General features: G+C 42.6%; 1 protein-coding gene across 1 annotated transcript; it reads left to right on the plus strand.

Annotated features, from left to right (window-relative positions):
* Nucleotides 1-4,624: 4,624 nt before the first annotated feature.
* On the plus strand, nt 4,625-10,764 carry LOC132766276 (uncharacterized). The gene is made up of 3 exons (XM_060760661.2): nt 4,625-4,740; nt 7,603-7,729; nt 9,621-10,764. Exons 1-3 carry the CDS (start codon nt 4,651-4,653, stop codon nt 10,607-10,609), a joined length of 1,206 nt encoding a protein of 401 aa, XP_060616644.2. The 5' UTR covers nt 4,625-4,650; the 3' UTR covers nt 10,610-10,764.
* Nucleotides 10,765-11,198: the final 434 nt, after the last annotated feature.

Consider the following 11,198-nt stretch of genomic DNA (forward strand, 5'->3'; position numbering starts at 1 on the left):
CCTCGTTCTTAACTCTGAGTCGTTTGTAAGTCGGATGTCGGCCTGTCCGTGTTTCTCTGGATCAGGAAGGGTTAAGACCGCTGGATGTGGCGCTTCCTTTGCTGCCTCTGCTTCTGTTCAGAAGAGTTCACCTCACTTTCTGTCCCGGTGATAATTGGATTTTTGGAACTGTTGGGTCGCCATGGAAACAAGGGCTGGTGAGAAAGCTCCAGTGGAGACACCTTTTCCCCAGGATTGATAACTCTTCCCGGAGTGGATTTCTCTTCCGAAGAATAGATTTCCTCTCCCTTCCTGTTTGGAACTAGGCTGCGAGTCTGCTGTTTGCAACTCCGGGGCTGCCTGCATGCAAAGACAATGAAGAGCTGAAGCTGGATCTCCTGCTCTCGGCCCCAGCCTGGCCCACTCCCTCCCAAGTGGGCACTTGGGCATCTCAAGTTGCATCCTGTGGGTACCAAGGGTTCTCTCTGCTTTCATGTTTGCCTTTTGATGGTCTGGTGTTTTGTATTTTGACAGTGTTGCACCCTTCCGAAGCCATAAGGAGAGCCAGGTAAGACAGGATTATTATTATTATTTTGTATGCATACTATAACTGCAAAGAGAAGTGGGTTGTTATTGTTATTATGTTGTATGCATACTATTACTGCTTTGCAAAGAGAACTGGGCTATTATTATTATTGGCACACTATTACTGCTTTGAAAAGAAGTGGGCTGTTATTATTATTATTACTATTATATTGTATGCACTTCGCAAAGAGAAGTGGGTTATTATTGTTGTTGTTGTTGTTATTATTATTATTGTATGCACACTATACAGCTTTGCAAACAAAGTGGGTTGTTGTTGTTATATTGTTGTTGTTATTATTATTATTGTATGCACACCTTACAGCTTTGCAAACAAAGTGGGTTGTTGTTGTTATATTGTTGTTATTATTATTATTATTATTGTATGCACACTATACAGCTTGCAAACAAAGTGGGTTGTTGTTGTTATATTGTTGTTGTTATTATTATTATTATTGTATGCACACTATACAGCTTTGCAAACAAAGTGGGTTGTTGTTGTTATATTGTTGTTGTTATTATTATTATTATTGTATGCATACTTTACAGCTTTGCAAACAAACAAAGTGGGTTGTTGTTGTTATATTGTATGCACATTATTACTGCTTTGCAAAGAGAGGTGGGATATTATTACTAATGTTATTATTATATAGTATGTACATTGTTATTGCTTTGCAAAGAGCAGTGGGTTGTTATTATTATTGCTATTATTATATTGTATGCACACTATTACTGCTTTGCAAAGAGGTGAGTTGTTATTATTGCTATTATTATATTGTATGCACCTTATTACTGCTTTGCAAAGAGAGGTGTGATATTATTATTACTATTGATGTTGTTATATAGTATGCACACTGTTAATGTTTTGCAAAGAGAACTGGGTTATTATTATTATTATTATTATTATTATATTGCATGCACACTATTACTGCTTTGCAAAGAGAGGTGTGATATTATTATTTTTACTATTGTTGTTGTTATATAGTATGCACACTGTTAATGTTTTGCAAAGAGAATTGGGTTATTATTGTTGTTATTATTATTATTATTATTATATTGCATGCACACTATTACTGCTTTGCAAAGAGAGGTGTGATATTATTATTACTATTGATGTTGTTATATAGTATGCACACTGTTAATGTTTTGCAAAGAGAACTGGGTTATTATTATTATTATTATTATTATTATTATATTGCATGCACAATATTACTGCTTTGCAAAGAGAGGTGTGATATTATTATTTTTACTATTGTTGTTATTATATAGTATGCACACTGTTAATGTTTTGCAAAGAGAATTGGGTTATTATTGTTGTTATTATTATTATTATTATATTGTATGCACACTATTAATGTTTTGTAAAGAGAATTGGGTTATTATTATATTGTATGCACATTATTACTGCTTTGCAAATAGAAGTTTATTATTACTATTATATTGTATGCACACTATTACTGCTTTGCAAAGAGAGGTGGTATATTATTATTCCTATTGTTATATAGTATCCACACTATTAATGCTTTGCAAAGAGAACTGGGTTGCTATTATGATTATTATTATTTTATTATATTTATATTCTATGCACACTGTTAATGCTTTGCAAGGAGAATTGGGTTGCTATTATTATTTTATTATTATATTTATATTCTATGCACATTATTACTGCTTCACAAAGAAGTGGCTTATTATTATTATTGTTATTATTGCTGCTTCACAAAGAAGTGGCTTATTATTATTATTATTACTATTGTATGCACATTATTACTACTTTGCAAAGGGACAATTATTATTGTTATTATTATTATTATTATTATTATTATTGTATGCACATTATTACTGCTTTGCAAAGAGAGGTGGAATGTTATTATTATAACTATTGTTATTTTTATATAGTATGCACACTATTAATGCTTTGCAAAGAGAACTGGGTTGTTATTATTACATTTTGTATGCACACCACTACAGCTTTGCAGAGGGAACTGGGTTATTATTATTATTATTATTATTATTATTATTATTATTATTTTGCAAAGAGAACGAGGTTGTTGTTGTTATTATATTGTATACACACACTATTACTGCATTGCAAAGAGAAGTGGATTATTATTGTTGTTGTTGTTGTTGTTGTTATATAGTATACACACTACTACAGCTTTGCAAAGAATACTGGGCTATTATTATTATTATTATTATTATTATTATATTGCATGCACACTATGACTGTTTTGCAAAGAGAACTGGGTTGTTGTTGTTACTATATTTTATGCATACTATTAATCTTTGCAAAGAGAACTGGGCGATGATGATGATGATGATAGTGATAGTGATGATGATGATATTGTATGCATACTATTACTACTTTGCAAAGAGAACTGAGTGATGATGATGCTATCCCTCTTTGCAATGCAGTAATAGTATGCATACAATATCATCATCATCATCATCATCATCATCATCATATCAGTGTCCTTTTTCTGCAGCTAACAGAGAGCTTTGGAGGTAATTTTTATTGGAAAGGCCTTTGTCATCAGTCCAATCCAACTTACTGGCCAAAGACCACCAACCCAAATAAAAAGGTGGGAAATGTAATCCTCGAGAGGTGAAAATGGATCTCAATTGGGGGGGGGGGGGGCATTAAGAATCCTTACAAAGACATTGGTGGCATGCAAGAGGAGAGTTTGCCAGACCCTCCCCTTGAAACAGAGCCTGAAACCTGGTGGTCTCAATTGGTGGCCTCCCATCCACGGACTAACCAAGGCGGATCCAGCTTAGCTTCCTTTGGGTTGTTTGCCCAAAGCCCCCCATCATATCCAGCTGCCTTGTTTTTAATGATGGGAAGCCTATTTCCTTTCAAGGCTGCAAATATTGAAAGCTAAGCAGGGCCAGCCCTGGTTAGCACTTGGGTGGGAGACCGACCAGGTGCAGGAGGCTCCGTTTTGGAGGAAGGGATTGGCAAAACGAATGCCTTAGCTGCCAGAATCTATACTTTTAATTGCTATTTAGTAATTCTATTAATGAGATAGGGACCTCAGCACACTTTCTCAGCCTCAGAGGAATGCCAAGGCAAACCTCCTCTGAAAAGGCAGATCTCTGCCAGAAAACTCCTGATTAGAAAGGTCTTTATTTGCCTTAATAACCCATTGGGAGACCTTGGGAGAGTCACACTCTCTCAGCCACAGAAAGCCCATCATGTCTCAGATGGCACGACAACAATACACCCGTAAGCTTTGTTATAATTGTTCAAAGCACAGGTTGGTTTTCTGCAGGTATTGTTATGCATTTATGTGGCAGTTCCCGATCCTATCTCACCTGCATCCCTCGTTCTTTTCTCTCCCCTCCAAGGGCCTCCCTTTAATGTATCTTTCCTTCCTTCCTTCCTTCCTTCCTTCCTTCCTTCCTTCCTTCCTTCAGTATTATTGGTATTCTTTCTTCCTTTCTTCTTTTTTCTTCTTTCTTTTTTTCCCTTCCTTCCTTCCTTCTTTCCTTCCTTCCTTCTTCCTGTCTTCTTTCCATCCTTTCTTTTCTTCCTCCTTCCTTTTTTTCTTTCCTTTCTTTTTCTGTCTTCTTTCATTCTTAACTTCCTTACTTCCTTGCTTTCCTTTCTTCTTTTCTTCCTCCTTCCTTTCTCCTTTCCTTTCTTTTTCTGTCTTCTTTCCTTTCTTCTTCCTTCCTTTCTGGTTTCCTTCCTTTCCTTTCTTCTTTTCGTCCCTTCCTTCCTTCTTCTGTCTTCCTTCCTTCCTTCCTTCCTTCCTTCCTTCCTTCCTTCCTTCCTTCCTTCCTTCCTTCCTTCCTTCCTTTTTCTGTCTTCTTTCATTCCTTTCTTCCTTCTTGCTTCCCTTCTTCCCTTCTTCTTTTCTTCCTTCCCACCCTCCCTCCCCTCCTTCCTTCCTTTCTTTTTTGTCTTTTCTTTCCCTCCTTCTTTCCTTCCCTCCTTTCTTCTTCTTTTATCCCTTTCTTCCTTCTTCCTTCCTTTCATCTTTTCCTTTCCTTCCTTCTTTCCTTCCTTCCTTCCTTTCCTTCCTCCTTCCTTCCTTCCTTCCTTCCTTCCTTCCTTCCTTCCTTCCTTCCTTCCATACAGAGAGTGCAATGGCATTTGGGCCCCAATCCGGATCCTCTTCTCTTTGGGGCAGAGCAGGAGAAGACGCCACTCTTGCAAGACATCAACGGGGAGAGAAGGTCAGGACACGGGAATATTATTCCTTCCTTCTGGTAAAAGAAAATAGGCATATATATGTGTGTGCCTGTGTGTATGTGTGTGTTTCTATCAATCAATAAATCAATCATATACACACACACAGAGGCAATCCCCAAATTATGAGCAAGACCTCACTACCTCTGAGGATGCTTGCCATAGATGCAGGCAAAACGTCAGGAGAGAATGCCTCTAGACCATAGCCATATAGCCCCAAAAAACCTACAACAACCCAGTGATTCCAGCCATGAAAGCCTTTGACAATACAAGATCTGTAGGTTTGCTCTTACGTTGAATTTGTTTGCAAGTCCCAACAGGCACATTTTTGAAGTGTAACTCCAGCCAAAGTATATATATTTGTGTGTGTGTGTGTGTGTGTGTTTAACTTTGGAGGACATAGGGAAGGGTTAACCCTCCTGTGGTGTTTGTTTTGTTGTCAGCTCAGAAGCTTTCACCTCCCTTTCTGTCCCTGCGATAATTGGATTTTGGAAAATGTGGCTTGTTGTGGAAACAAGGAGTGGAGATAAAGTTTCAGTGGAGGGACTTTCTCCTCCATCGTAATAACTCTTCCAGGACTGGATTTGCTTTGTGACTTGGGGACTGCCTGTGTATGTATGTATGTACACACACACACACACACAAGGTCAGGTATCCAGCGATGCCTGGGTTAGATTTTTTGGAAATGCTATTTATTAGAAAAATAGATATTGGTTGGTTTTGAATATTGTGAATGTCCCCATTAGAAAATGCATAAGGATTTGGGTAACCTGCAACTCCCATTATCCTCTGTCATTGATCTCCAAAACTCTAGCTGTATTTAAAGTTGGCCACGATGAATCTGTGTGCCATAGGCAAGGGTTGAATGGAAAGTAATGCCTCCACCTTCGTTACTTGGGTTTGGATGGGAATATTTTAATAAATCAAACACAGAAATCATCCTTAGGATGTGCTCTGTTACAACCACTATTCACTTTTCCACATAATCACCAGACAATCGGATACTTTTCTGCCAACGATGAACAAGTTTTCTGAAGCCGTCACGGAAGAAGTCGACACTCTGTTTCCGCAACCAGTGTCTCACAGTTCTCTCATCCTGGGTACCCATCATGCACAGATCTTCTGATAGCCAAGCAAAGCAATAATGTGACCCACACGTTCTTGTGAAATGCCGATTATGCTTGAAATTTCTCTCTTAGTGATATGACGATCATCCTGAATCAGTCTGTCAACCTTTTCCTTGTGAAACTAGGTGGTTGCTGTCACAGGATGCCCAACTCTTTGTTCGTCCTGCAAGTCAGATGTTCCCACCTCAACATCTTTAAACTTACTTGCCCAACGACGCATAGTACTGACATCAACACAATGACCATAAACCGCTTGCATTCTCTGATGAATCTCCTTTGGGGTGACACCTTCTGCTGTCAAGAATTCAATGACTGCACATTGCTTAAGTCGCATTGACCGATCATCTGCGCAGGGTTCCATACTTCACACTTTAACAACATAACCATTCAATGCTAAGGCTTCCCACCAAAATGGAACTGTAGAGGAGAGTCTACTGAACAAGCCAGCAACTGCCACATATGTTGCTTAAGTCGCACTGGCTGACCATCTGCGCAGGGTTCCATACTTCACACTTTAACAACACAATCATTCAATGCTAAGACTTCCTGCCAAAATGGAACTGTAGAGGAGAGTCTATTGAACAAGCCAGTACCTGCCACATACCAGTACTGCCATCTGTTGAGGAGTTACAAAGGTGGAGGCATTACTTTTCATTCAACCCCCGTAACTTTGGTCCAGATGTTATCAGTGGGAGTCACAGTGCTCTCTGGAAGTAGGAGCCAATAGGAAATCGTCCACATATACTCGTCAGATATACTCGTATAAACCCCATTTTCCTAGTTTCCAACAGATCTCACAACCTCTGAGGATGCTTGCCACAGATGCAGGTGAAACGTCAGAAGAGAATGCTTCTAGAACATGGCCATATAGCCCGGAAAACTCACAACAATCCAATGACTATTTTTCTAATAGATAGCATTACAAAAGACTTAACCCGGACATTCCCGGGGACCTAAGCTAGTCTCTGTGTGTGTATACACACACACGTAGATATATAGATGGGTAATCTCTAAGTTACAAAGGAAGTTCCGTCACGGAAGAGTTAATCTCATAAGGGAAAGGTCCCTCCACTGAGTCTCCTCGAATTCTTGTTTCCACAACAAGCCGCATTTTTCAAAATCCAATTATCGCAGGGACAGGATGGGAGGTGAAAACTCCTGAAGAGAGTTTTTTTGCTGAAGAGACAGCAAAACAAACTCCACAGGGGTGTTAACCCTTCCCTATGTCCTCCAAAGCTAAAGATACACACACACACACTTTTGGCTGGAATTACACTTCAACAACGTACCTGTTCCGAGCACTCTTAACTGTCAACTCTACCGATGATTAATCTGGACTGAATGAGTCCCACCTACTCATTATAGCCAACTTTGAATACTGTTGGGGTTTGGTGTCATCCTTTAACCCAGTCATGGGCCAACTTGGGTGTTTTGGACTTCAACTCCCACAATGCCTAACAGTCGGTGTTTCTCTCAACGAGGCTTCTAACCAGGCCTACTAACACTGAGTCATATCTCCCACTGAGGCCTTTCTTCCACTGAGTCCGGTAGGCTGTTAGGAATTGTTGAAGTCCAAAACACCTGGAGAGAGGGCCCAAGTTGGCCCATGCCTTCTTTAACCCCACTAGATATAGTGATCCCTTTGCGTTTTCTCTCTGTGGGAGAGTATTTCTGCTGGAGAGCCTTGTTTCTGATCCCATCAATGTGTCTTCCTCCTTCCAGGGCTGGGTCTCCTTTGAGGAAGTGGCGGTGCTTTTCTCGGCGGAAGAGTGGGGCCTCCTGGATCGGGGCCAGAAAGCCCTGTACAAGGAAGTCATGCGGGAGAACTACGGGAATGTGGCCTCTTTGGGTAAGGAATCACACTGACCAGAATTGGGGGGATGCCAGATAATACGATGGTGGGCTCCAGATCCAGACACTATCATCCTATGTGTGTTAGTAGGCCTCAGTATGAGTAGGCTTTGGTGTTAGTTCGCCTCAGTGTGAGAGAGGTGTCAGTCTGAGAGAGACCTCAGTGTGTGAGAAGGCCTCAGTGGGAGAGAGGGCTCAGTGGGAGAGAGGGCTCAAAGTTAGTAAGTCTGGTGTGGGAAGCCTCACTGAGAGAAACGCCAGGCCACTGTGTGTGTCCTGGGTCACACTGCTGCTAATAAGTTACTACGCTTTACATTTGTGAGGCAGTCTTTTGTTATTAAGTATAATAGGCCATCTAGTCTAATCCCTTCTGCCAGGTAGGAAGACACAACCAAAGCTCTCCTATTTATTTATTTATCTATCTATCGTGTCGGGGCAACCAGACCATTGTATTACATTTCTAACAGAACAAAACAAAACAAACAAACAGATTTAAAAAACCACAAAGTTTGCAAGCTTGGTAGTTGATTAGATGTCCTTTGACCAGTATCTGGCCACTTGGAGTGCTTCTGGTGTTGCCGCAAGAAGGTCCTCCATTGTGCATGTGGCAGGGCTCAGGTTGCATTGCAGCAGGTGGTCAGTGGTTTGCTCCTCTCCACACTCGCATGTCGTGGATTCCACTTTGTGGCCCCATTTCTTGAGAGAGCGCCGTCTGTTCAGTGCCTTCTAAGTCACCCAGTCCTCTGTGTGCCCAGGGGGGAGTCTCTCATTTGGTATCAGCCATTGGTTGAGGTTCTGGGTTTGAGCCTGCCACTTCTGGACTCTTGCTTCTTCCAGCGAGTGTCTCTGTAGATCTTAGAAAACTATTTCTTGATTTAAGTCGTTGACGTGCTGGCTGATACCCAAACAAGGGATGAGCTGGAGCAAGGTACGGGCGCAGCCGGCACACAAGCTTTAACTGCCTTGAGTCGCCGATAAGGCTGAGAAAGGCGGTATACAAGTATAGTAAATAAATAAATAAACTGTGCAAAAGTTCCCCTGGCCACCGCCCAGACCTGGGGTTCCAGGCTCAGCAATGAGTCCAGGATCACTGCCAAGGTGTGAACCTGCATCTTCAGGTTCTTCTTCCCTCCTCACCCTCTTTACCTTCCTTCTCCTCATCACCGCCTGGGCCTCTTGCCACTGCTTGGGCCTCCGGGAGCGACTGAGGAGCTGGTGGAGGTGTCCCGGGGCCCAAACGGTGCCGAGGCCCAGACGTCGACGAGGAGGAGTAAGGTAAAGAGGGTGAGGAGGGATGAAGAGCTGCCCTCTTTTCCTTCCTCTTCCTCCTCCTCGTCACCACCTGGGTCTCTTGCCACTACTGGTGGCCCAAGAGGCAGCAAGAGTCCCAGGCAGTGACGAGGTGCCTCCTCCGTTGTTTCTAGAGCAGCAGCAGCCATGGCACGGAGTAGGCCTGTTGGTGGGAAGGGAGGCGCCGAGGAGGAGGAGGTGGTAGGTAAGAGAGGGGAGGGGCTGTCTCACTTATCACGGGTGGTCCTGGAACGTAACACCCACGATAAGTAAGGACTTATCAGTTGTTCCTTGACGTCACCTGTTGTACGTTGGGGCTAGAAGTGAGAAGCACTGACCTTCTATAGATATCTTTTAATATATGTGTGTTATTGCAACAATTTTTATGCTTATATTGCTTTGTTAATATTATGGCTATGTTGTTTTACTTTGTATGTTTTGTGATGTTACCTGGGAACCGCTCTGAGTCCCCTCGGGGAGATAGAGCAGTATATAAATAAAGTTTTATTATTGTTATTATTGTGATTATTATAATTATTATTAAGAATAGGCTCTTATTCTTTTCTTTTTTCTTCTTCTTACGCATGAAAATCACGAAGGAAGAAGATCCCAGAGAAAGGAGAAGCCCTATAAAAGTGTGGAATGTGGCGCACAGTTTGGCCTCTTCGAATGCTTTATGAACCACGATGCGATCCACACGGGACGGAAAGCGAAGCGGAGGAAAACCATCACCTTGGAAAACAAAGTGGAGATCATCAGGAGATCCGAGGCAGGTGAAGCGCCGTCTTCCATCGGGCGAGCCATGGGCTACGGCCGGTCGACCATCGCCACCATTTTGAAAGACAAAGGCAGGATCATGGCGTACGCGAAAGGCCACGCCCCGATGAACGCCACGATTATCACCAAGCGGCACAACAGCCTCATGTTCGAGATGGAGAGACTGCTGACCGTTTGGATGGAAGACCAGAACCGGTGCCATTTGCCTCTCAGTCCTGCTTTGGTGCAAGAAAAGGCCCGGAGCCTTTACGGCGACTTAAGAGCCGCTCGTCCAGCAAAGGAAGGCGATTTCAATGGAGAGTTTCTCGCGAGTCGGAGTTGGTTCAACCGCTTTAAAGAAAGAGCAAAACTGCATCATATTATGGTTCAAGGCGGAGCGGCGAGTGCCGAAGTCAAGGCCGCGAGTAATTTCCCTGAGATACTGAAAGGCATCATTGACGATCGAGGCCAATTTCTGAACGTAGACGAAACTGGTTCCTTCTGGGGGGAAATGCCCGAGAGGACCTACGTGGAAGGCCTTGTGGAAGTAGAGCCGCCGGTGATGATTAAGCAAGAAGATTGGGACCTGGAAACTCCAAAATTGAAAAGCTTTTCAACCAACGGGTTAGCGGATGCTTTCCGTCTCATCGAAGCTGGGATGGCCAAGTTAGAGGAGCAGGATCCCGACACGGAGAGGTTCACTAAAGTTTTCCGTACCATTTCCAAAGTTCTGAGATGCTACAGGGCTATTTATGATGAGGAGGAAAAGAAGAGTTCTGTGGAAACCTCTCTTGTGGCCTCCTTCAAGAAAGAGACTCCAGCCCCAAAATGAGTCTCGAATACTAGTCCCATTCCTCTCCAATCACCCTCTACCAGGATGGCTTAAGGTTATACTGGACAGTGTTGGAAGATGTTTGAGTATTTACATGCACATCAGGAAAATAAATAATATCTTCAACCAAATATCTTTCCAAGTAGAACTCCATGCAATTTTAAATTTCGTTTTGGTGAGTCTATCTGACTATGGGCGGCCAGTACTTAGGCGATCCACCATTGTCCGAGTAGGATTGTCTTCCAAGATCAGTGTTCTGGTGGTGGGTCCATAGGTGACTGTGACTATTCTTGACCTGCATCTTCTCCAGCAGTGAGGGCATAGGATTCCAGGTGGAAGGCGGTCCTGGTCGGGGTTGGCTTGACGCGCCTTCCTCTTGGCACATTTCTCTCTTTCGCCCTCCATTCGTGCCTCTTCAAATTCTACAGCACTGCTGGTCACAGCTGACCTCCAACTGGAGTGCTCAAGGGCCAAGGCTTCCCAGTTCTCAGTGTCTATGCCAGAGTTTTTAAGGTTGGCTTTGAGCCCATCTTTCAATCTCTTTCCCTGCCCACCAACATTCTGTTTTCCGTTCTTGAGTTTGGAGTAG

This window comes from Anolis sagrei, chromosome 2, assembly GCF_037176765.1.
Source record: "Anolis sagrei isolate rAnoSag1 chromosome 2, rAnoSag1.mat, whole genome shotgun sequence".
Taxonomy (NCBI): Eukaryota; Metazoa; Chordata; class Lepidosauria; order Squamata; family Dactyloidae; genus Anolis; species Anolis sagrei.

Bases quoted from the DNA above. Each gene is read 5' to 3' on its own strand.
- LOC132766276 (XM_060760661.2), top strand. From the start codon at position 4,651: ATGGCATTTGGGCCCCAATCCGGATCCTCTTCTCTTTGGGGCAGAGCA. The intron at 4,741-7,602 runs GTCAGGACACGG...TCCTCCTTCCAG, and splicing joins GACATCAACGGGGAGAGAAG to GGCTGGGTCTCCTTTGAGGA. The intron at 7,730-9,620 runs GTAAGGAATCAC...AAAATCACGAAG, and splicing joins CGGGAATGTGGCCTCTTTGG to GAAGAAGATCCCAGAGAAAG.